Raw genomic sequence first — 25,455 nt, 5'->3', positions numbered from 1 at the left:
GCCAAGCTTGAGATCTTCAATACCAACATATCCCATGAATATTAATGAACATGAGGGACAATTATTAAATATAAAATTAAGAAAAACTACATTGCTTAAAAATTACATGAACTAGAAGGGGGGTATAGCTCAAGTGGTAGAGTCCATGCTTAGCATGCATGAGGTCCTAGGTTCAATCCCCAGTACTTCCTCTAAAATAAATAACCTTATTACCTCTCCTATCCAAAACAACAACAAAAAACAAAAAATTACATGAACTGTACAGCATGTAATTTGCCAAAATTATAAGATTTTCATTAGTTCAATCTGATCCTTATAAAATAAGAAAAACTTCAACAACAACAACAAAGTGGAAAACCTCCACATTTGGATAGCAAATGCGTCAAAGATTTACAAGAAAATCTCTTCACACACATTTCCCAAGATTTTTCTCTTGAAAAGAAGGCGGCAAAACCAAGTAACAAGATTTCAGGGATTTTTTTCTGCTGCCTGACCACTGCCGTCATGGGTCACATGCACACACCCAGGAAAGGCCTGTCCCAGTCTGCTCTGCCATACTGTCACAGCGTCCCCATCTGACTCAAGCTGATGTCTGATGATGTGAAGGAGCAGATCTGCAAACTGGCTAAGATAGCCTGACTCCTTTGCAAATTGGTGTAATCCTGAGAGATTCACATGGCGTTGCACAAGTATGTTTTGTGAGAGGCAATAAAATCTTGAGGATTCTTAAGTCCAAATGACTTGCTCCTGAGGATCTCTATCATTTAATTTTTTACTAATTTTTTTAAATGGACACAGTTTTTAGAAACTTTATTTTCCGTCAACCCATTTCCATTTTAAGAGTTTGTGGAAAGAACAGCTTACGACCACTCTGTGGTTGTTGCAACCCATTCGGTGGCCTGAGCAGTGGGAGCTGCAGACCAGTCTTCAGTGGCAGGCTGAGCACTCCAGTCTTCAGCAGGGAACTGCTGAATAGGCACAGAGGGCACCTGCAGGCCTTTGGACCAGTCCGCCACCTCAGGCTGAGTAGCAGTGAACTCGGGAGCGGGAGCCGTCCATTCACCCTGAAATTCTTCCTTGGTCACGGACTTTTCAGCTGCAGCCTGCTCTTCCTTTTCAACCTCTTCAGGATCTCTGTAGTAGAGATCAGGCATGACCTCCCACGGGTGTTCCCGGGAGATGGTGCCGTGCATGCACAAAACCTCCCAGGCAAGCATCCACAACATCAGACCCACTGAGTGAGCTCCCTTGTTGTTGCACGGGATGGCAATGTCCACATAGTGCAGAGGGGAGTCCGTGTTACACAGGGCAATGGTAGGCAGGTTAACGTAAGATGCCTCAGGGAGAGGCTGGTGGTCAGCCCTGGGATCGGTAACCACCAGAAGTCTCGGCTCCCGGAAAGCTGCCTGGATCTGGTTAGTGAAGGTTCCAGGCGTGAAGCGGCCAGCAATAGGTATGGCTCCAGTGGCAGCAGCAAACTTCAGCACAGCTCGCTGCCCAGTATTCCTGGAGGCTATGACACTGACATCAGCTGGGTTTTCAATGGCAACAATGGCCCGAGCTGCCAACAGAAGCTTCTCCCAGGTTCTTTTCAGATTTATGATGTAGACGCCATCACTTTTCCTTCTGTAGATGTACTGCTCCATTTGGAAGTCAAGGTTGGTGCCACCTAAGCGGGTTCCTGCTGCAAGGAATTTGAGGACATCCTCCTCCTTCATTTGCAGGACATCAAGGGCTCCGGACATTGTGAAAGTTTCCCTTTAAGTTACGATGGGAATCCAGAACAATGCTGTATGGACCCCTCTCCGGGTAGCACGGAAAAGCTCTATCATTTAATTAAGAAAGCCATTGCTGTTCAAAAACATCTTTAGAGGGACAGAAAGGATAAAGATGCTAAATTCTGCCTGATTCTGATCGAGAGTCATATTCAGTGGTTGGCTCGATATTGTAAGACCAAACAAGTCCTCCCCACAATTGGAAATACGAGTCATCTACAGCCTCTGCCCTGGTTGCATAAATCTGTGTATTCAAGCAATAAAATCACTGCTTAACTAGAAAAAAAAATTTCAGTTTTATCCTGCTGCAAGAGGGAATCCCTATCCATGTCCAATACCTGATGGAGCTTAGAGAACAAAGCCAACAACAAGTCATTTCACTCTCCAGCTCATTTGTCCTATATATTAATAGCCTACAGAATTCAATCAAGTTCACAATGATAACATAAAAGTAAGGACTGTGACATTTGCAAAGTTTCACAATGAGGGGACTGCTGCAAAGGGAATTTACTCACTACGGACAAGAAGGGGGAAAAAGCCTGAAATTTTTAAACATGAAGAAAACCTTTCTTCAACACTAGGAAGACCACTGTTAATTTTTTTTCCTGGACTCAACATCTGCCAGGTCTCATAAATCAATGAAAATCTTAAACAACTAAAAAGTCTCAAAAATGAAAATGGTACAAAATAAGTTCAACAGTTTCATATATCAGCTAGTCAAATCTGAGAGAATAAAGAAAAACCAAATGTGTCAAGATGGATAATCTAAAAGAAAAAAAAACCTACCTTTTTTGTTGAAGGAGGTTTCACACACCAGCATCTCCCCTGGGCCCCAGTCAAAACAGATTTGCTTCTTCTGGGAATTCATTCCTGGAATCAACTAGTAAAAATAATAAGGCACAGAAACAGTTATTCATACTAAAAGTTTTGCCTTCACCTGACTTGAAAATATAATCCTAGAAATCAGTGGTCATGAAAGTTATTAAGTGCTAATCTATGAACACAGCTGAGTGTGGCTGAGATCAGCCCAGTCTCTTAGACTCTAGATGAACAAATGAGTTATGCTAGGCACCTCAACACAGCCTGCCACTTCTCAAGTGTTGATTAAAAAAAAAAGCTATACTTTGATTATTATAGTGTAATTAATGTTCTGTAGTTCAGAAAAAGGGAAGTTAAAAAAATTTAAAAGGAGGGGGGAGGGTATATCTCAGTGGTAGAGTACATGCTTAACATGCATGAGGTCCTGAGTTCAATCCCCAGTACATCCATTACAAAAAATAAACATAATTACCTCCCCACCTAAACTAAAAAAAAAATTTTAAAAAGAATTGAACTGTTTATTCCTCACTAAAAAGATAGAGTCCTTGAATCCCATGGCTTCTGTATCACATCTTTGATGATGACTCAATTTTTCTCTCCAACTCAGACCAATCTGAGTCTCAGCTTCATACATCCAACTGCCTAATCCACACCTTTATAAGTTATCTAATCTCTAGAGCTCTATCCATAACATCAAGAGCCAAAGAAAATTTTTAAAAACTGAAGTATAGTTGATTTACAATGTTGTATTAGTTTCTAGTGTACAGCATAGTGATTCAGTGATACATATTTATTCTTTTTCATAATAGGTTATTACAAGCTACTCAATATAGTTCTCTGTACTATACAGTTGGACCCTGTTGCTTATCTATTTTATATACAGTAGTTTTTATCTACTAATACCAAACTCCTAATTTAGCCTCCCCCTTCCCTTTGGTAACCATAAATTTATTTTCTATGTCTGTGGGTTTGTTTCTGTTTTGTAAATAAGTTTATTTGTGTCCCTTTTTTTTTTAAGATTCCACATATAAGTGATATATCTGTCTTTCTCTGTCTGACTTACTTCACTTAGTATGATAATCTCTAGGTCTATCCATGTTGCTGCAAATGGCATTATTTCATTACTTTTATGGCTGAGTAGTATTCTGTTGTGTATATCAACTACAACTTGTTTATCCAATCACCTGTCAGGGGACACTTAGGTTGCTTCCCCCCAAAAATACTCCTGATGCTCATTCCCAAACCTCATTCTACTCCCCTAGTGGGACAAAGCATTCCCCAACTATTAAAAGTAATCCTTGAGTCTCTTTTCCTCATCACCTGTGTCCAGTCTATCAGTAAACCCTGTTCCACCTTTAAATAAGCCTAAATCCAACCACTTACCACTTCTACTAGCCTAATACAAGCCATTGTCAACTCTCATCTGGACCACTGCTTTTCTTACATGGTTATTACCTTAAATAGATAAAAGCTCACAAGGGCAGAGGACTCTAGGATTCTCATTTACTGCCTGGAAGAGACTCTAGCACAAAGTTGGCACTCCATAAATATTGTTGGCAGACAATGAATTTGGCTGGCAATAGTCTGATCTCGAGACAAATGCATCCAGTTCTTAGGAGGGGCTAATACAGTCATTCAACAGCTAAGCAATGTTAATTAAGCCTTTTTCTGTGCTGGGCTCTAGAACACAACAATAAGTAATACGTTCTCTGCCCTCCAGAAGCTAGCAGTTTACTGAGGAAGACCAGTATGCAAGTAGGCAGTAAGTTAGAAAAATGCTAAGGCAGAGGTACCCACAAAAGATCTATTTTAACAGACTCTTAGCGGATAAGTAGGGCAGGCAAGCGGGGAGCATTATATGCACAGTGATGCTGGAGCAAATGGGTATCCATCTGCAAAAAATGAACCTCATACCATAGACAAAAACTCACTAACAGTTAGTCACAGACACAAACGTAGAGCAATCTATAAAACTTGAAAAGCACAGTAGAAAATCTTTCTGACCTTAAAGTAAGCAAAAATGGATGTGACACAAAAAGCACAAACTGTGGAAGAAAATTTTATATATTGAACTTGATCAAAATTAAAAACTTTTGCTCTTCATAAGATGCTGTTAAGAAAATGAAAGGCAAGCCACAGACTGGGAGAAAATGTCTGCAAAATATATATTTGATATCCAGAATACATAAAGAGCTCTTATAATTCATTAATTAAAAAAAAACCCCAATAACAAAACGGGCAAAAGATTTGACACTTTATCAAAGATATACAAATGGTCTATAAGCACATTAAAAGATGCTCAATATCTTTCATTATTAGGGGAATACAAATCAAAATAATGAGCTACCACTATATACCCACTAAAATGGCAATGTTGCTAAAATTATAAAGACTGATCATATAACGAACTGATAAGGATATGGAACTGGAACTCTCATACGTTGTTGGTGCAAAAAAAAAAAAGGTATAACCACTTTGGAGAACTGACAGTTTATTTTAGCTAAATATGCCTCTGTCTTATAATCCAACAATTCCACTTCTAGGTATTTATGCAGAAACAAACAAACAAACAAAGAAGGCAACATGAACTGCATCTTACATTTCTTAAGAATCCTTGAACTAAAAGGATAAGACGACTGATCTAGAAAAACTATAAGATTATTCTAACTCCCTATTTTGAATCTATACTTAACACATCCCTGAATCTGCTAATTACTAACTGCACGTCGATAAGAGGAACCAGCTGCATGAAAAGCAGACACAACTGCTATAAAAGGTGACTTAATGGTGTTCAGGATTATTCATCAGCCTCTTGCGAGTGTGTTTAGAGTAAGCCCAAACAGCAGATCAACACTCAAATATAGACATGACTGAGTCTGAACTTGCAGAGTTGAGGTTCAGATTCTAGACTGTGGAGTTCTGCCAAGATAATGCCCCTCTGAGAGGCTACCGGTTTCCTACCTGGTCTCCCCAACATCAATGTAAAGCTGGGTTATCACAAGTCAATCATCACTACTTGGAATAAATATAAGCTTAGATCATTTTCATTCCATTTGTAAACACATGGCTCATTATCACAGTCCAATATCATAGCAGTGGCTCTCCGGGGTTGCACAGGGTACTGGGAATGCTCCCTCATCCAAAGATTCTAACATAGGTGAAGGAAGGAAAAGCAAGGTAATATGTTTGAAAAAGTTCCAGTGATTCTGATAGTCTAATTTTTCTTCCAGCAAAACACTGACACAGTCCTTAAAAATATTTAATATTTAAGGTACTTTACACAGCATTAAAAGTTAACACATTAAAGCATATAGCAGTAAGCTTTATAGAATTTAACAACCCAAATAAACTGCTATTTAATACAGGGATGTCTCCTTTTATCCAGTTAGCTTTAGAATGACTTCTATTTTCAATTTTTGGTTTTGTCAGATACTGGTTTGCAATCTGATGGCTTTAGCTGAAAACTGTAGGCATCTTAACTTTCTAAGAAACAAAAACACAAGGCCAGGCTACCTGTAGGTTAGTGGGGCTTAGAGGTTACCAAGAGCTAACAGGTGCAGAACAAGCCTTAAGGACAGACAGAAATATCTAACCTCGTCAAGAATGTCAGGGAAGGTTTTCCTGTCAAAGAGCTAATGGAGCTGCATGTGAAAAATGAGCAGGAGATAAATCTGCGTGAGAAGAAAAGAGCATTCCAAGCAGGGGGAACGGTAGGTATCTTGTACCTAAAAGCCATAAATCACAGATCATCCACACCTGACATGCTCTTTTCAGAGTTCAAACTGAATTGAAAGCAAACAGATCAATAAAACCAGGAATAGACTTCAGAGAGAATAAATACGTTTAGTAAACCTTAGGCCAGCTCAAGCAGCTGGCTTTAAGCTCAAGGCGCTGCGATGTGAAGCTTAGTTCGGCTGGAAGGAAAAATGCCCCAGTTTCTCTGCTTGGTCCGAGCCCGCTCATTCAAGCATGAATCCAACAGATAAAAGAGAGAAGTAGGAAGGTAAGGAAGACATGGCACAAAAAGGGATGGAGTGGGCCTCCGAGGCCAGGTATTTTGAGCATACAAAGGGGCAGAAACCCAGCGACCACTGCGACCCAAACACGGGTACCCAGTTTATGTGACTTCCGGGCGATGGCAACTGAACCGAGTGAGGGGAGGGGACGAGCACCTCGCAGTTGGCAAGGAAGCCTTCAGTGACGAAACGGACCCAATCCTCGGACCTCTAAGACAATGACTTACAGTGACTGTCGGCTCGCCGTCAAGCTCCTCCATAGCGCCGCACCTCAGCCGCCTGGACCCCTCAGCGCCGCCACCGCTCTCACTCAGGACTCCCGCTCAGAGGCGGCTGCGAGAGAGGACCTTAAATTGGCTGCCGTCCGAGCGCCTCCTGCACTGCCTGCAGGCCCCAACCACCAAGGCTGCAGGGGGCTTCTCCTCTTGGCCACAACCACCCCGCTGCGGCACTCTACACGTGTCCCTCCCTCCTGGCCTCGACAATGCGACAGGGAAAACAGCGCCAGGGGCAGCCTATCCTCACAGTAACGCTCTCGCCAGATCAGGCGCCGCCGGGGACAACCCCGAGCCGGGCCGAGAGAAGGCCCCCAGAGACGGCGGGAGCGGCGGCGATGCAGCTGCGCGTGCGCGGGCGAAAGCTGGCTCTTGGTTTGCTGCGGGCGTGAGCGAGTCCTCCATCTCTCCTGACTCTGGCTTTACTCCCTGCTTCTTGGTGTGCAGGTTAGCGTCGTCGCCGCTGTTTCTCTGACTGGTGTGCTTGGCAAGAGGGCCCCGTTGTTCAATCGGGCTTGTGTACGAAGGTAGTCGCCGTCACTCCCACCCCAAAACGCTCAAGAGGCATGGGGACAAAATAGATGCAGCTGAAACAACTGAGAAATCGAGATAGCTGGGCTTAATTGAACACAAATACTGTTGTTATCTCACCAAAGAAAAGCAGGAAAAAACACTCAAATAAGGGAATCCCAGGTCTTGTTAAGGAAAACCTCAGAAGTGCTCCGGTAACAATAGTAGTTTTTTGTTTGTTTTGTTTTGTTGGAGGGAGGTCCAATAGGACCTCTCTTGAAATTTTATTTCAAATAATTTCAAAACACAAGGTATATGAATTTTAGTATATAGTATATATAACAAAAACTTCTCAACCTCCACACTATTGACATTTGGGCTAGATAATTCTGTGTTGTGAGAGCTGTCCTGTGAGTTGCAGGATGTTTAGCAGAATCCGTAGCCTCTATCCACTAGATGCCAATAATACCCCTCAAGAATTGTGACAAGCAAAAATGTCTCTAGCGGGTAGGGGCAGGGGGGACTGGATGAAGGCACTCAAAAGATACAAACTCCCAGTTACAAGATAAATCAGTAATAGGGATGTAATGTACAGCATGATAAATATAATTAACTCTGCTGTATGTTATACATGGAAATTGTTAAGAGTAAATCCCAAGAGTTTTCATCACAAGGAAAAAAAATTTATTTCTTTAATTTTGTATCTATGTGAGGTGACAGATGTTCACTAAACCTATTGTGGGTATCATTCCATGATGTATATAAATCAAATCATTTTTATGTACACCTTAAACTTATACAGTGCTGTATGTCAATTATATCTCAACAAAACTGGAAGAAAAAAATGTCTCTAGTATTCCCAATATCCCCTAGGGGGCAAAATCACCTCTGTAAAGAGCTACTGTCGTGGATATTCAAACCACAGAGGCACAGCTAAGTAAATATAATAGCAATGAGATATTCACCTATTTAGAAGAATTACAAAGACTGAGAAGAACATGGAAAAGTCAAGAAGTTTTAAAATGTACACCTCTTTGTCCCCATAATTACACTTCTAGGAAATAATTAAGAGGGACATTTTGAATAATCACTAAAAAAAGAGGAAATAACAAATGTCTCACTGTTAGAGAAGGCTTATGCAATCATTAAAAGGTAGTTGTAGCAAATTTTTATAGTTAAAATCCAGTAATATTTTGTTAAGAACTTTCTCAACCTCTTTTCGTGCCTAGCGCAGCCATGGCTCGTGGTCCCAAGAAGCACCTGAAGCGTGTAGCAGCTCCAAAGCATTGGATGCTGGATAAACTGACCGGTGTGTTTGCTCCTCGTCCATCTACTGGTCCCCACAAGCTGAGGGAATGTCTCCCCCTCATCATTTTCCTAAGGAACAGACTTAAGTATGCCTTAACAGGTGATGAAGTAAAAAAGATTTGCATGCAGCGTTTCATTAAGATTGATGGCAAGGTTCGCACTGATATAACCTATCCTGCTGGTTTTATGGATGTCATCAGCATTGACAAGACTGGAGAGAATTTCCGCCTGATCTATGATACCAAAGGTCGCTTTGCTGTCCATCGTATTACACCTGAGGAAGCCAAGTACAAGTTGTGCAAAGTAAGAAAGATCTTTGTGGGCACAAAAGGAATCCCTCATCTGGTGACCCATGATGCACGCACCATCCGCTACCCTGATCCCCTCATCAAGGTGAATGACACCATTCAGATTGACTTGGAGACTGGCAAGATTACTGATTTCATCAAATTTGACACTGGTAACCTATGTATGGTGACTGGAGGTGCCAACCTGGGGAGAATTGGTGTCATCACCAACAGAGAGAGACATCCTGGTTCTTTTGATGTAGTTCACGTGAAAGATGCCAACGGCAACAGCTTTGCCACCCGGCTGTCCAATATTTTCATTATTGGCAAAGGCAACAAACCATGGATCTCTCTTCCCTGTGGAAAGGGTATCCGCCTTACCATTGCTGAGGAGAGAGACAAGAGACTGGCGGCCAAACAGAGCAGTGGATAAAATGATCCCTAGGTGACAGGATTGGAATTAAATCTTTTACTTTAATTAAAGATAAAACCGAATAATTGATAGCCCCCCCCAAAAAAAGAACTTTCTCAATTTTGTAAATATTTAAAGTTATCAATATTTACATAGAAAATAAAAGACTGGCTCATGTATAACTGAAAAATTGTACTCTTCACTGGAATTTGACACAACATTGTAAAATGATTATAACTCACAAAATATAAAAAAAAAGACTGGCAAGAATGAGTATTATTACTCTTATAATCAGAAAAAGTTAAAAAAAGTTAAAAAGAGAAAAAAGAAAAAGTTATCTTTTAGCATGTTTACCACACAATTTTAAATTTAAAAGCAAACCCAAAATTATGCATTTCTACAATCATATAAAAAATTTACCTGTGGATAAAGATTGGAAATTAAAATAGATAAGTATTGTGTTATAGGAATGTGAATTAAAATTTTTTATTTTTTTAATATATATTTTTTCTTTTAAATATATTTTACTGATGGGGGAGGGTATAGCTCAAGTGGTAGAGCGCATGCTTAGCATGCAAGAGGTCCTGGGTTCAATCTCCAGTACCTACATTAAAGCAAACAAACAAAAACTAATAATAAACAAATAGACCTAATAACCTCCTCCACACCAAAAAGTATATATTTTTTACTGATAAATGTTTTAAGTACAAATAGAGATACATACATATGTACACATATGTGAATAAAGCCATATTTGTAAAAACCTGTTTTATAACTCTGAGTGTACATCCAGCCACATAAGACTTTAAATTGAGGCATAAAATTATAAATGTGACAAATTTATTATTGGAAGAGTTAAAGCTGCTCTAGGGGGAGGGTATAGCTCAAGCGGTAGAGCGCATGCTTAGCATGCACAAGGTCCTGGGTTCAATCCCCAGTACCTCCATGGAAAAACTAAATAAATAAACCTAATTACCTACCCCCTGCAAAAAAGAAAAAAAGCCGCTCTGGACCTGTGGTTCTCAAACTTTAGTGAACTTCAGAATTATCTACAGGGCTTGTTAAACCACTGATTCCTGGGCTCTATCCCCAGAGCCTCTAATTCAGTAGGCCTCGGCTGGGGCCTGGGTTCCCAGGTGAAGGTGATGTTGTTGCCCAGGGGACCATCCTTTGAGAACCATCCTTCCAACTCTGTCTTTTAGAGTGACAGTAATCAATCACAAACAGGAGTTTGAAGAGGACAGCTATTATGTATATTTGGCCCAACTGCAAAATATAAACTTTGTTCAGTTTGTTTCTGTTCATTTTATACAGCTTCAAGTCACTGGGCCCTTCTCAAATCCAGTAATGGATGGAGGAGTAGGACTGGAGCATTTCATGGGGTTAGAAGAACTTGAAATTGTGATACCAGAGTAGAGACTGCATAATTGACAGTTTACCTGACAGGAACCCTAACAGAAGCATTTTTGGTATTCTTATGCCAAGTATTATGTTACCATTGCACCAATAATTCAATGAACATTTATCAAGCACTGGCTCTCAGGACCTTGTTATTTGCTGAGACTACGAAACTGAAAAGCAACGATACTTGCCCTCAAAAAGCTTACAGGGCCATTCTCGATTTGTACAATATGTATATTTTATTCAGTGAATGTATTGTGAAAAGGAACAATATTTTCCTACATGGTACACCCCAGCTGACACATTTAAAGTGAAATAAAGAGTGTGTGTCTAGAATGCAGAGGTCCTGGTACCTCCCCAGTACCTCCATTAAAAGAAATAAGTAAACCTAATTACTCCCCCCTTCCCCACCCCCCAAAAAGTGAACTGTACCAAGTCCTTGACTTTGACTGTTTGTGCAGTCTTGGGTCCCACCTTCTTTGCCATGACCCAAGGATAGAAAGTTGGAAGGTTTCCACAATATCACCGTTCTGTCTCCAGATTTCTTGCAGTATTCAGGGACTGAGTATTCAATACTCCTGCAGGATTCACAGAGATAGCTCAGGTACTCAACTAACCTTTGTTAGAATGTGAAGGAAATTTGATGGTATAAACTACATACAGCTTAGTCATCTGTATTATAAGTTTTATGTGTTTCTCAGGGTTTGGGACAAGGATTTCATGCTCTAAACACTTTGATTCTTGTTTTCCTACCCCTTTTAGGAATGACGTGTTTTCTTTGGCATCTGACCCTGAGGAATACATTCTGGCTGGTTCCCCTTATTCTTACCCTCTACTTCCTTTGATGTTTAATTATTCAATTATTGATATTTAATTAGGTTTCTAGAGGGAGTAGGCCTTTCTTGGTGAAAACTGCTCAATACACAACTCCCTTGTTCATTTCTTCATGGGCCTATTAGGATCCAGAAACTGAGCTGGGTGTTCAGAACTGTAAACAAGACAGACTGCTCTCATGAACTGCCACTTGACAACCAAACAAAAATTGAATCAAAACAATTTGACTGGTGCTCCTAACATTAGTCTAGGATTTTTTTTTCTGCTTGTTTTCTCTCTGAGGCCTTCCATAGGAGCCTGGATGCAGTCCTATGGTAATTAAGCTCTGTCTGGGCTCTGAGTCAGAAAGCCTGAGTTCTCCTAGCTTTGCCACTTCAAGTTGGGTGACCAAGTTGCCCAGCCTTTCTATGTTTCAATTTCATCACTGTAAAATGGGGATAATAATAACAGAGGCTTTGTGAGGATTAAAGGCTTGGCACAGAATTGCCACATGATAATCAATCGATTAATGTTTGCTATCGTTCTTTTTTATATACTACTCCTTGCACTTTCTTTTTCCAGATCACTCTTTTCCAGGGCACAGCCACCCCCTTTCCGCACACCTATGAATATGATAGAGGGATAAACTTAACATTGGGAAATTTCTATCTTTTTACCATTTTTTTCCCCTGGAAATTGGAAAGAGACTCAATATACAGTTTTAGTAGATTCCCTAGGCTCAGGTCACAGAATTCCAGTTTGTCACTGGAACATATATTGCTCACACGTTTGAATATGCTTAACTACTTTTTATAGAAGTCCTCCTTTGCCTGAAGGTGATTTTGTAATTTAGCATAACTTTGGGGGGGATATTGTAGGACACATGTCACCCAGAAGCTAATGACTAAAAACCATTTGATTATTAGAGTCCCCCACATTTTACTGAGGGGAAGTTTAACATGATATATTTCTCTCTGATGGTTCTGCAGTCCTACAAGCCTGGGAAGATGTGTAGTGGCATATGAAGACCTGGGTTCAAGAGAGCAAGGATAGCATCTCCTTTTCTTTCCCTACAGTACATGGCACAGCACCTAGCATTTTCATTCCCTGGCATATAGTAGGAGTTCATTTAACACTACTTGCTAGCTGTGTGATAATAGGCAAGTTACTTAACTCTTCTGAGCCTCAGTAGCAAATAAATATATCCACTTGGAAGTGTTCGTATAAGAAAAAAAAAAGTGCTGATATTAGTAAAGCCCCACTCAGTGCCCAACACATGGCAGTTGGTTCTCTTCCCCTTTCACTTCTTGTGTATTTCCTACCCTTCCTGTTCTGCACCCCCTGCCCCAATTATAAGTTATTTAATAAGTCAGGGACTTTGTCCTTTCTCTGCCCAATGCCTAGCACAGGATGTTACCCAAAGTGATAGTTTCAATTTATTCACTCACTCAGTGAATCTTTACCCATTGAAAATGGTCAAAAGCTTAGAGAGCAGGTACATTCAGAGACCCCAAGTAATTGAATATGACCGAAGCAGAGGCTTCCAGGAGGAAGTGATAAAAAAAAGTGCTAGAATGTTTAGCCTGCACTAGCTCTCAAAGGGCTCTGTAGGTCTTATGAGAATTTTGGACTTTCTCCTGTAAGGCAGAGGATTGCCATTGAACCAAGGAGTGACAGAAACTTCACTTATTTTGTTTTTTATTTTAGAATGGTTTGTGGTTCTCAGACTTCAGACTTTAGTGTCCTTAAGAGGCACCAGGTAAGCTTGTTAAAAAGGGGGATTCCAGAGCCACACTGCCCAAGAATATGCATTTAAACCAGGATCCTGGATGATTCTGATTCATTTAAATATCCAGACACAAGTCAGGCATACCACAAAACAAAAAGACCAGTTAGGAGGCTATTGCAGTAGCCCTGGGAAGATCTGACTTGAACTTAGCCTTCCCCTGCCTCCCCTGATCAATTTGACTTTCTATGCCTGCTCTGCATCTAAGGTCTCAAGCTTCCTCTATCCCTTAGAGGACCAGCTGGCAGCTGGGCAAGTCTAGTGTAGCCCAGAGACTGGACAGAGGCTGAAGAGAAGTAGACAGATTTGATAGATATTTAAAAGGTGCAATAGACAAGACTTTGAGATTGACTGTATGGGGAATGTGAGAAAGTCAAGGATGCCCCCTGGCTTTTTGGCTTGGAGGAATGTTACAATGGTTTATCATTCAGTGAACCTGGAACTTCAAAGAGAGGGGCCAGATGGGGAAGTAAATTGAGGAATTTTAGTTGAGATTTCTTGAGCTTGAGGTTCCTCTAGTTCATCCAAGTGGAGATGTTCAGAAGTCAGTTGAATTTATAGACTGGAAGTTTGGAAAAAACCCTGGACTAGAAATCTAGATATGAGAATCACAAGCAAATAGATGGTAAAGGAAGTAGTTGAAATCATCCCAGGAGAGGGAATAGAATGGGAAGAGAAACGAGATAAAACCCAGGGAACATTTAAGGAAAGGGCTGAGGAAGAAAATAATTGCAAAGGGATCAGGGTCAGGTCAGAGTCACAGCCCAGAGTCATAGGGAGGGAGTTCAAGAGGAGTGCAGAACCGGGAAACATCCTGGATTCAGCAAAGAATTCTGCCTGACCTTGTAGAAAGCAGTTTGAGTGGAGCCGTGGGGACAGCACCAGATTGCAGGGGATTTAGGAGTGAGTGGGAGGTGAGGGAGTGAGGACAGCTGGCGTGGACATTTTTTCAAGATGTTTGGCCAAGAAAGGAGAGCGATATCAGAAGTAACTAGAATTGAGAATCTTTTTCTACACTAACCCAGGCTTAGGAAATAATCGATGAAATCTACAGAGAGGAGCGGGAAAGATCCACAGCGCGGATGTCAGGATTGTTAAGACAGGAAAGATCTACTTCTGAACCGGATGTAAGGAGGAAATGATTGGTTTGGAAGCTTGACGTTGGGTACTTCTCTCTGGATTCGGCTTCCTCTTGGAGGTTGGGAGCCCGGCCATGAGTAAGGAGTTTGTAGGATGAACCTTTTTCCTCATAGACAAAGTATAGGCTTTCCAGGGGGACGGAAGCAGTCACTGCACTAAGGCAAGAGCCTGGTGCGAAGCTGGTTGAGGCTGAATCTTTCAAATTCAAGGAGTAAGAGGCTGATTGAGAGGGAATGTGATGTTCCTCTAACCGTGAGGAAAGCTGCATTTAGGCCACCCAACAAGAGGTTTTTGTCAGAGAACCTCACGCTGGGGCTTTGATTTAGGCTCCCCTTTCCTTGCCTAGTCTGTCTGCCTTCCCTGGCCTGTGTCTCACGTCTAGGCCTCAAGCCTCCTCGTCCCCACCGAGGACCAGCTGGAAGCCATTTTGATTAAGCTCCACCACAGAAGGAGGACAATACAGCCCCGCCCAGAGCCAGGCGCGCCCCCGCGGCGGGCCGGGTGCGCGTGTCCGCGCCTCTTCCCGCCGGCCTGGCGGGCGCCGGGCCCAGGCCGGGGCGGCGCGGGGCGGGGGGTGGGGGTGGTTATGTAAGCGTTGCGCGCTCCCGCGAGGCGGCATCCAATGAGAGGCCCCGACGGCTCGTGCTCGCGCACGCAGGGTGGGGGGAGGGAGCGCACGACGTGCGCGCGCCCTCTCCCTCCTCCACCGCTGCCGCCTCCTTCTTCTGCCGCTCCTGGTGCTGCTTGTGTGCTCGTTCGGTGCGGACCTGGTACCTCTTTTGTGAAGCGGTAGCTGAGGAGACTCCGGCGCTCGCCATGGCCGACGAAAAGCCCAAGGTGAGCTCGGCGCCGGCCTCCTCGCCTCGCCGCGCGGCCGGGGTCACGGCGCGGGCCGGGGTCCGGCCCGAGCCCGCTGCGGGCTCCCCGCGCCTTCCCGGGCCCCCCACGGGGCGGCCGCGGCTCAGGCCCGGGCGCTCCGCGCCATTTTCCTCCCTCCCCTCTTCCTCCCGCCCGCGCCGGAGGAGGCCCCATCGCCCTCCCCCGCCCCCGGCCGCCTCGGAGTGCGCGCCGGGCGCGAGTTGGGCGGGCGAATCGCGGACGCCCGCGGGCCCACCGGCCGCGAGCGAGGCTTCTCGGGTCCGGCCGCCCGGGCGCGCGTGACGAGGAGCGTTAGGGCGCGCGGTGTCCCCACCTTCCGCGGACCCCGCGCCGGGCGTTGCCGCCTCCGTGGTGGCGGGGAGTTCCCTCCGCCCCGGGCTTCCCCACTCAGGGGTGGGGGCCACGGGCACCTGGGGACCTCTGCCCCGGGCCGCCGTGGCGGGCTGAGGGCTTGGGCAGAATCAATGGGCTGCTGATGGGTGGGAAGCCGGATGCCCGTCGGGCCGTCGTGAGGGGCCGGGGCTTGGGGGTTTCCCGGGGAGTATTTCCCACTTTAATGGCCTCAGGATCCCCCGGGGGGGATCGGCAGGGGCTTTTCCCTGTGTGCCAAAGAAACTCTAACCTACCGAGACCATGTGGTTTTGGGAAGTTGGAGGCAGATGTACGAGCAGAGACTTTGTAGGGCTTAACTTTTTAACGCGGGTTTTGAGGCATCAGGAGCCTTTTCCCTAGAGCACTAGGGTACACACTTCTTACTGGCACACGGGACTTTTCTTTGGTTTGTTTTGTTACATCCCCCTGCCCCTTCCTTTCTGAAGTGGTCTGGGGTCTACAAAATTCCTTCCGCACTTGATTTTGGTGAACTTCAGATTGGGTCGAAATCTACAGGGAAGACTTGAAATAAAACTGCATTTGACTCATGTCAACAAAGGGGAGGGGAGAATAAGCTTTTAACTAAAAATAAACAAAAATGAAACTACTCATAGAGGCGAACGTTAGTAGTGGTTCTGAGTTAATGCCGCTGCTTCGGAGAGAATCAAAGTATATTCCTTAATTAGTTGGTTTTTTTTTAAATGTAGTTTGAGATTTGTTATTAAACTGATTCTGGTAACTTTTTAACAAGAGATTTGTGGTGAGTTTTGAATTGCAAGCTATACTTTTTTTTTTCTTGCATTCTGTACTTAAAGCACTTTGAAGGGAGAAATGATGCTTATTTTTAATCTTTTTAGGGGAAAGGTATATTTTGAGTGACATAAAATATGTCATTTGTAAAAACTCAGATTCAAGAAGGCACTGCAGTAAATTGAGTGGGACCCATCTTTAAAAATCGATTGTTGACACATAGTATTGGATGTAGGCTGCTGTTTCTATGACAGCTATTTAATATTGTTACTTCAGGATTTCTCATCTTTCAGATTGATTTCAGCAGCTGAAAACAGCTGTATGTTCTTTTATCACACAAAATGAGAAACCTGTTGATTTCTGAAGCAACTTGGGCTGCTGCTGCTTTAAAAATTGTTTCTCACATCTTCCAAATTATTTCCAACTTTTACTTTTCTTTCAACAGGAAGGAGTCAAGACTGAGAACAACGATCATATTAATTTGAAGGTGGCGGGACAGGATGGTTCTGTGGTGCAGTTTAAGATTAAGAGGCATACACCACTTAGTAAACTAATGAAAGCCTATTGTGAACGACAGGTGAGGAACTGACATGTGTACTTCCACTGAATAAAACTGATTTAAAAAAAAAACCCAAACCTTATTTTCTTGAAAATAGGAACTAGACTAGCATAATATTATCTTTGATAGCATGAATATGCAGTTATATACTTGACATCAGTTTTATCATACACTTGGTTTGTTGATTCTTTGTGAAAACCCTTAGATAGGTTTGGTTAACATCATATATGATTCTAGTTCTATGCCAAAAATGCATCAGATTATTTTCACAACATGTAGTCTGTTTTCAAGGGGATGTAATTTTACTTTTCTAAGAATGAATTTGGTAAAATTTCTTGTCAGGCTCCCTTTTTTTAAAAATCCACTTAAGTTTGTTTTGTGTCAGAACAGTTTATTTTGACTATTTTAACCATTTGGAAGTAAAATTTAAGGTTAAGGATTCCTGTATGTAAAAGTGTAATACTTTCTTTTTACACTAGTGATAGAGGTCAAGAGACTTAACTCCTGAGCCAAGCATAAATGTACCTATATTATAAGGACATTTGAATTTTATTCAGAAAATAGTAAATAGACATCAAGAAGAGGAAGTAAAAGTGAATAGACTGGGAGGTAAACTCAAACTAACACAAAGAAGCTTCCTTTGGTGATGTTGAGTCTGTAACAATACAAAGACAACTTTAAAGATGACTTTTGCAAGTATAACAAAAACTCTGGTAGATTAATTAATCCTGCAGTAACCTGGCAGAAGTATTTTTCTTGTTTGACCCTGAATATATAATACTATAAAAGTTTAGAAAATTGTTTTGTTAGACTAAAGCAACTTATCTGCATTGCAAATTGCCTTCCTAAAAATAGTCTCAAAATAGTATAAGGTTAAGACCTCTAGAAGTTGGGAAATTTAAGTTTGAGTTGACTTCCTCCATGAGACCTAAGGGCTTTTAAAGAAACTTCTTTTTGAGTTTGAACTAAGAAAAAAATTATAACCACAGTATTTTCTTAAGAGAATTATCTTGAGAATAGAATTATTTATCTTTACATGTCAACTTTCTCATAGTTCCTTACAAAAGATACGATCTTCTGTATACTCTTCTTTAAATAATTTTGGTGAAATATCCTTAACAATTAGTAAATGTGTACTTATTAATTGTGCTAAAGAATTTTTGCACTGGTATCGTCCCTATTTGAACGCTAGTGCTGCTTCAGGTTTCGGGAGAATTTTAAAAGGTAATCATTCTGTGGAACTTTTATGTAGCAAAATCTTACACAAATAGAAACGCATCCTTAGATTTGGTGGCTTAAAAAAAATTCTCTATATAGCTTGCATTGCTTTTCTCTAATTATTACAGAATTTCAGCTTTAAATGGTTGTGTTTTTCAACACTTCTGTGAAAACTTTCGAACTTAGAGCCAAGTTAAAAGAACTTTACATTGAATACCCACGAGCCTACTACCTAAGTTAACCATTAACAGTTTACTGTATTTATCTATTGATACTCTTTATCCACCCTAAAATGGTCATATTTAAGTCTTCCCATATTGTAGGGCCCCCAAAGGAGCTTTTTGTGTGATATTTAGCAGATTCCTATATGCATTATACCATTTTGCCAGAAAAACCAAAACATAGCCCATGCTTTGTAGTCCAGATTATCCTTATAGGAAATTGTCCTGTAAGATCTAGTTAGTGGATCAGTCAAGAATTTGGGAGGCTTCCTACTATGTTAAAATAAATTTACTGTATTACCCAGTGTAAATAAAGTGTTCCTTGAAGTCTTTCCGTTATTAGGCATAAGGTTGGGATTATATTTGACTAAACTGGTTGAGGCCACTCTTATTTGCAGTAGAGGGAGAAGAACATTGGTAATCCATAGAAAACGTAATTCCACTACATAGCTGTTGGAATGCAAATATGATTTGAAGATACTATCCAGGAAGAATGTGGAAAGATATTTATTCCTATTTTCCTCTTAAATTGGTAATAATGTCAGAATTTTGAGTGAAACAAGATTCCTGTTTAGTTTTCAAATGGTTTCTCTGATTCTGGGGAAGAGGGAGTTGAAGTGTCATCTAATTGGGCTGATTTCCCTGCTTTTTAAGTGTAGGTACAGGCTATCAAAAGACTGAAATATTTACCCAATCTAATTTGCACGGCTAAAGTCTTTTTGGCAGGTGGGAATTCTTGACCAAAAATTTCCCATCAAGATTAATTGACTGCTCATATTTACTTTCTAATGAACTCATTTGGCATTGTATCTCTGGAGGAGTTCCAGTGAATGCCTAATAGGCATTTCAAACTAAACATGTAAAAGAGGACCCTTAATTCTACTAGAAATCTTTCTCTGGTGTCCTGACTCAATAAATAGCACCATTCTACAGATAATTGTTAAGGTCAAGACCTCAGGGGCCTTCTTGATGATACTTCATAACTCAAAGTCCATCAGCAAATTCTGTTCTCCATCTAAACCTATGCTGTCCAGTACAATAGCCACAAGCCACAGGTGACTGTTTACCACTTGAAATGTGGCTGGTACAAATGAAGATGTGCTATAAAGTGTAAAAATGTCAGTCATCTGCTGAAATGATATTTTGAAGATGTTGAATTAGAACGTTTTTATTAAACTTACCTATTTTTAACTTCTTAATGTGGCAACTAGAAAACTTAAAATTACATATGTGGCTCACATATTTCTATTGGATAGTGCTAAGCCCTCAACTATTTCATTCTATGCTTGCTCAGTTACTATCTCAGAGACTTCTCTGGTTCATTCTGAGTACCCTTGTTCCCCATCACTCAATCCTCTCACTCTTTTGTTCTTGTGTTTTTGATTTGTTTTTTGCATCGATTGTGGTCTGTATTTGTTGGCACTAAAATATAAGTTCTATGAGCATAGGACCCTTTTGTTCACTATTTCTCTAGAGCCTAGACAAAAACCTGGCATATAGAATGTGTTCACATGCTTGTAAAATGATAGAGAACATTCAGACTGGCATCTCCAGAGGTTGGTTTCTAAAGTTTTTCATTCACGTGTAGAATTAGAGTTTGCCAGCTTTATATCAGCCACATATCCTTCAGCTAACTGAGTGCTTACAATTCCATTTTAGTGTGGATTTGCCCTAACATTGTTTATTGGAGTATCAGGTGGTTTCAGAGAGCACAGATTCTTTGGTTTAGTACACTTCATTGGTGTGAAGTGAAAAATGGGGACCCAGTGGGGCATAACTCCAAAGCTCAGGGATGAGATTTGTACAGAAGAGGAAACCAAATACTGGTTTAATGTAAATTCATCTTGTTTGAATTTACATGGTTTATGGAATCTTAAAGGCAAGTTTCCTGAATTTTGGACTTTTGATCTCTGGCAAAATAAAAGCTTTTATTGATAAGGAGAAGCATAAAAACAGGCGGCAATAAAGGAATATAATTTGCTTATGTTCTCCTGGCCCTGCCTTCCCCCCAGCATATAGAAAGTGCTTAGTATTTTGTTGAAGCAAGGAGTCTCCAATGGAGTATTTGCGAATATATAATACTTAGTGATTAATGACTTGATGTTGAATTATTGGCTGCTTTGTGTAATTGCAAATTTAATTTGAATGTCATGAGGAGTGAATTAAGGTTATGGATGTCACCTACCTGGTGAGGGATTGCTTGTACTCCTCAAGACAAGGGCTAATCTGAAAGTGATATGTGTTAAAGACTAGAGTTTTAAAGGAAAGCAATATGATCTTCATGTGGCAAGTGGTTTTAAAGGCCAATTCAGTGAATCCTTGTTAAGGGAATACAGATGTTAAACTTTATACTTTGTGTTAGTATCTTTAGTCCTAGGAACTCAGTTTAATTTTCTCTTAAATATCAATTGAAACAGGGAGTTTGTAACAATAATTATAGTTTGTAGTTTGAGCATGATACAAGAGTGACTTTGTAAGATGCTTCCCAGAAAGCTATTTTTCAAGTTGATGTACTTATAGCATACCTCCAAAGTACTTTATTTTCCTATCTTGTTCTCACATGGCTGCAGTTACTAACAGCTTTGCTGTTTAGCTCCTTTCCCCTTCTCCCTATTCCTCTTCTCCCCATTCCTGTGTCAGGTAGGTAATGCTTGATAAGTAAAACATTGGAGTCCCCTTGGCAGAAGGGCATGCCATTTATCTCCTAAAATACATATAAAATCTTCTTGAAACTAAACTCTAGTAATGTAATTTTTATTTTTAATTTTTTTAACAGAGGTACTGGGGATTGAACCCAGGACCTCATGCATGCTAAGCATGCAGTCTACCACTGAGCTATACCCACCCCCGTAGTAATAGAACTTTTTAATTTCCTTTTTGTAATAAAGCTCCCCAACTTAGTAGCTTTATGTTTATTAAAAAAAAAAAGATGAAGCATGGTTAGATGACTATTGCTTCTTATCCATTTTATTCCTTTAGTATGTAGCACTTAAACCATGTGCAAGAGATACAGTATATAACTGAGTCTAGATTCTTATCCCTCCTAGAGCTAATTTTCTAGTAAAAGGTTGACAAATAATAATTGCACATTTTGGTAAGTACTAAGAAGAAAATTAAAAAGCAAGTGCTTCTTTTGAGCTATTCCAGGAATTTCATGGATGTAGATTGTGGTCTCATGGATGGTCTTAGGAACCAGTTATTGCCTTGTGTTCTGGTGGAAATGTCCTGACTGCCAAAGTATAAGAACTTGTGAATTAAGTCTGTGCTGCGCCTGCCATTGTGCTGGGTTAGGACTTAGGTTACTTTTACAGAGTGGTAGAAATGTTTGGTTAGACATGAAGATAAGGTAGCTTTTAGGCAAAGTTTTATTTTAATCATTACACTTTTTTAGGTGACTTCAGTTTTCATTAGTGTTAAGGTTTTTTTCCTTTTGAATCATTCTTTAACATGCGTTGAGGAATGTTGCTGTGTGCCTGTGTTACTTTAAATTTCCTTACAGTATCTTTCTCACTCATTTAAATGCACTCTTTGACTCAAGGTATGATCTATTGAAGCCTGCAGTAGCTATGGTCTCAAAAGAAATTACAGCTTTTTTAAAAGAACTTTTTTAAGAAAAATATTTTTCCAAAGAAGTTTACACATTGAGTTTAAAGAAAATGATAATCACTCCTAATTATTTAACCAACATAGAAATGGTAGCATATCTCTCTTTTAATACAGTCATGGCCAAATAATATGCATATAGTTTTAGTTCTTACTATTTCTGTGCATTCTTACTGCTTTTAACTCTTTGTCCAGGGTTTGTCAATGAGGCAGATCAGATTCCGATTTGATGGGCAGCCAATCAATGAAACAGACACACCTGCACAGGTAAAAATTTCTTTGGGCTTATTGGAAATTTTGATATTTTTATAATTTTCTCAAGAGCTTTATTTGTGAACTTCTAGACATTGGAGTATAGTTCTTTACCATAGTTCATAGGTGTGTAAAATATGGCCAAAAGGGAACAGAAAGAAAAAAAAAAGGAATAGATTCTGGAACTGCCAATGGGTTTTAGATATCTGGTTATCACTTAATAAAGTTAGTAAGTCATTTAGTTACTTTAACCCATTTTTTTCCCTCTTGCCAGCATCATTTGGAAAAAATAATTCAAATTTCTGTCTGTTTCTTCAGAAGGTTGTTTTCCTTTTGTTTTCATTGCTACAGCTCTTACTTATGCTCAGGGTTCCCCACAAGTGGTTGGTTGATGGTTGATCCTAACCATTTTAGCTCCTTATGCTGAATTACCTTTTACCTGTACTTCTGAACTGAAGGGAACTAGTGGCTCTAACTACAGGTCTGTTGATAGTTTATGTTTAACAGTGAGGGCTTTCCAAACCCCAACTACAAAAGATTGTCTGATTCCTTAATCTCTTGACATTTCACTTCAGTTGTTCTTTCACTTTGTAAGGAATCGCCTGGGCTGTCTTATATAGCAGAAATTTTTTGTCTTTGTTTTTCTTACCTTCTCAAATTCTACTGAAGACTTCCACTTTTGGAAAAAAAATATTTTGATAGAAATTTAAGTTGGAGCCCTTGTACCTTTAAATTTGTTTTATTCCCCCCATAAAAACTGAAAAGCGATAAATATGGTATGAATAAAGCAGCACATTCAGATTGTGGTTTTGTTGATCTTCAAAAATTACAAATGTCTATGAGTTGTACTTAAGGGAAGACTGTTTTGAAGAAATTTCCATTGGCGAGTTTCAAAGAAGCAATTACAGTGTGTAGCCAGCCACAAGGGGGAGCTGAAGTCTCTTGATGAATGAGAGAGGAAAAGCTCTCTCGTATTCTTTGAAGGCATTTAAAGTTTCACTATAAAATTTAACCTTTCAGTAGTTTCATTTCAGTGGATAGGCTGAAGATCAGTTTTGATAGTTTTAAAAGAATAAAGAGAACGCATTATGCTAAACTCCAATGATAATGTATTTTCTGTCTTTTGAAGCCCTCACCCACCACAAAAAAAAAGTTCTGGAACTTGTCTTTTATACAGTTGCAAATATTAAACTGTGAAGGATTTGTTCAGAACTGCATTATAAAATCTTCAAATTGAATATGAAATTGAACTCATTTTAGTATTTGAAATTGCATTCATTTTAGAGTGAAATTAATTCATTTTAGAATTGTTCTCCCAGTATTTATTAAATAGAGGAATTGTGATAATTTAGAACATATTAGCAGCCGATTTTAATAGCAGTATAATTATCATGTACCCATCATTCTGTCAGGTACTTTACTTTCTTTGACTCTTAATTCTCATCATTGAATGCTGTCCCATTTTACAAAAGAGAGAATTGAGACTTAGGGCTAAAACATTAAGATAGTAACGACTACTTTTAATATATTTGAACTTCATTAGAAACAATTCCCTTTTTTGTCTTTGGTGCCCAAGGTGGTGGTTTTATCTTCAAAAATAACCAGCTTTTAGGAAGAATTTTTCATGGGTGATTATCAGCCTAATAAATTGTTACAAAGCTTATTTACTACGCCATATGTACCAAGATCTATCTACTGTCGACATTGTTTTGTGTATAATGTCTAGGTAGTGAACCTTGTAAACTGAATAGCTTTTTAAATTTTAATTTTTTTAACGTCTCTTTTTGTCCATATCTCTTTCCCTACTGCGTAGTGGTAACCACTGTTTTGTGCATAGACAAGGATATTTTCATGTTATACACATACACGGGAACTTAAAATACACAAATGGAATCATACTATAAGCTGTTGCTGCCTAGTTTTAAAATTTTTTTAGCCTGACACAGTAAGGGGTATTTCCATTTCTGCACATGTAAATCTACTTGTTCTTTAATAACAGCTACAAGATGTTTTATGTATGAATGTAACATTTATTTGGGTTTCTATTGATATTTAGGTTATTTTCAGTCTTTTGCTCATCTATACAACATTGCAGTGAGATCCTTTATACACATTACTCTTATTTTCAGTAATTAAAGGTGAAATGATTTAACTCATGGACATACTCAGCTTTTTAACTTAAAAACTTAGTTTTCTATAGTCTTCATAAAAAAGAAGACCACGTGAAAAATTATTTAAATCTAAGCTTGATTCTGCTTTAAGCTATGGGACATCTAAAAGAATGAACACTGGAATTGGGTGAAACTTGTGCAATTTTTCAGGATATTTAAGTCAGATAGTTATAAATTTTAAGAGCTGAATAACCAATGGCCGGTTTGTTTTTTCTCGTTTATGCTAGTTGGAAATGGAGGATGAAGATACAATTGATGTGTTCCAGCAGCAGACAGGAGGTGTCTACTAAAAAGGGAACCTACTACTTTTACTCCAGAATTCTGTTGCTCCAGACCAAGAAGACATTCTCAATTAGAAGATGGCAATTTGGTTCCACCACATCCTGACTACTACAGTATAGTTTTCTCTATTCTTTCATTTTCCCTTTCCCCATTCCTTTATTGTACATAAAGTAACTGGTGTATGTGCACAAGCATATTGCATTTTTTTTTTAAACTAAATGGCCAATGGTATGTTTCGATCGACATCAAATGGAGATGGGATGGGGAAAAATACTGGTTCTGTGAAAATACCCCCTTTCTCCATTAGTGGCATGCTCATTCAGCTCTTATCTTTATATTCCAGTAAGTTATTTTGCGCTCACTGTTTAACAAAAAAAGAACAACATAAAAATCCTTGCATACCTTGTTCAATTGGAGAATTTTAATGTTTTTCATTTATCATTGTAAAACCAAGGACAATTTTATAACTTTTTTGTACGTAGCTGTTACATGTAGGGCAATCTGTCTTTAAGTAGGGATAAATTACTCTAAAAGAAATGAATCCTAGATAGTTTTCCCTTCAAGTCAAGTGTCTTGTTGTTTAAATAAACTTCTTGTTTAAAATGA

The 25,455-nt window shown here is 40.0% G+C and overlaps 4 protein-coding genes and 1 pseudogene across 4 annotated transcripts in view; 3 read left to right on the top strand and 2 right to left on the bottom strand.

Annotated features, from left to right (window-relative positions):
* NUP85 (nucleoporin 85) overlaps positions 1–7,022 on the bottom strand; it is a 29,343-nt gene extending 22,321 nt beyond the window's left edge. The window contains exons 1-2 of the mRNA XM_006199377.4: positions 6,838–7,022; positions 2,562–2,655 (exon numbers count right to left, since the gene is read on the bottom strand). Of these exons, the coding sequence (XP_006199439.1) occupies positions 2,562–2,655; positions 6,838–6,870 (127 nt within the window). The 5' untranslated portion in view covers positions 6,871–7,022. The remainder of the gene's footprint in view (positions 1–2,561; positions 2,656–6,837) is intronic.
* LOC102531089 (small ribosomal subunit protein uS15-like) lies at positions 505–2,017 on the top strand (annotated as a pseudogene).
* On the bottom strand, positions 803–1,817 carry LOC102530841 (small ribosomal subunit protein uS2-like). Its single transcript, XM_072940085.1, has one exon. It carries the CDS (start codon positions 1,743–1,745, stop codon positions 861–863), a length of 885 nt encoding a protein of 294 aa, XP_072796186.1. The 5' UTR covers positions 1,746–1,817; the 3' UTR covers positions 803–860.
* A 1,585-nt stretch (positions 7,023–8,607) lies between the features above and the next one.
* LOC102530582 (small ribosomal subunit protein eS4, X isoform-like) lies at positions 8,608–9,494 on the top strand. The gene has a single exon (XM_006199375.4). It carries the CDS (start codon positions 8,632–8,634, stop codon positions 9,421–9,423), a length of 792 nt encoding a protein of 263 aa, XP_006199437.1. The 5' UTR covers positions 8,608–8,631; the 3' UTR covers positions 9,424–9,494.
* Positions 9,495–15,180: 5,686 nt separating this feature from the next.
* Positions 15,181–25,455, top strand: SUMO2 (small ubiquitin like modifier 2). Its single transcript, XM_072939554.1, has 4 exons — positions 15,181–15,379; positions 16,989–17,120; positions 22,340–22,411; positions 24,795–25,455. The coding sequence occupies exons 1-4, from the start codon at positions 15,359–15,361 to the stop codon at positions 24,855–24,857; spliced, it is 288 nt and encodes a 95-aa protein (XP_072795655.1). The 5' UTR covers positions 15,181–15,358; the 3' UTR covers positions 24,858–25,455.

This window comes from Vicugna pacos, chromosome 16 (assembly GCF_048564905.1).
Source record: "Vicugna pacos chromosome 16, VicPac4, whole genome shotgun sequence".
Classification (NCBI taxonomy): Eukaryota; Metazoa; Chordata; class Mammalia; order Artiodactyla; family Camelidae; genus Vicugna; species Vicugna pacos.
Note: the sequence above shows the minus strand (reverse complement) of the source record. Positions and strands in the feature narration are given on the sequence as shown.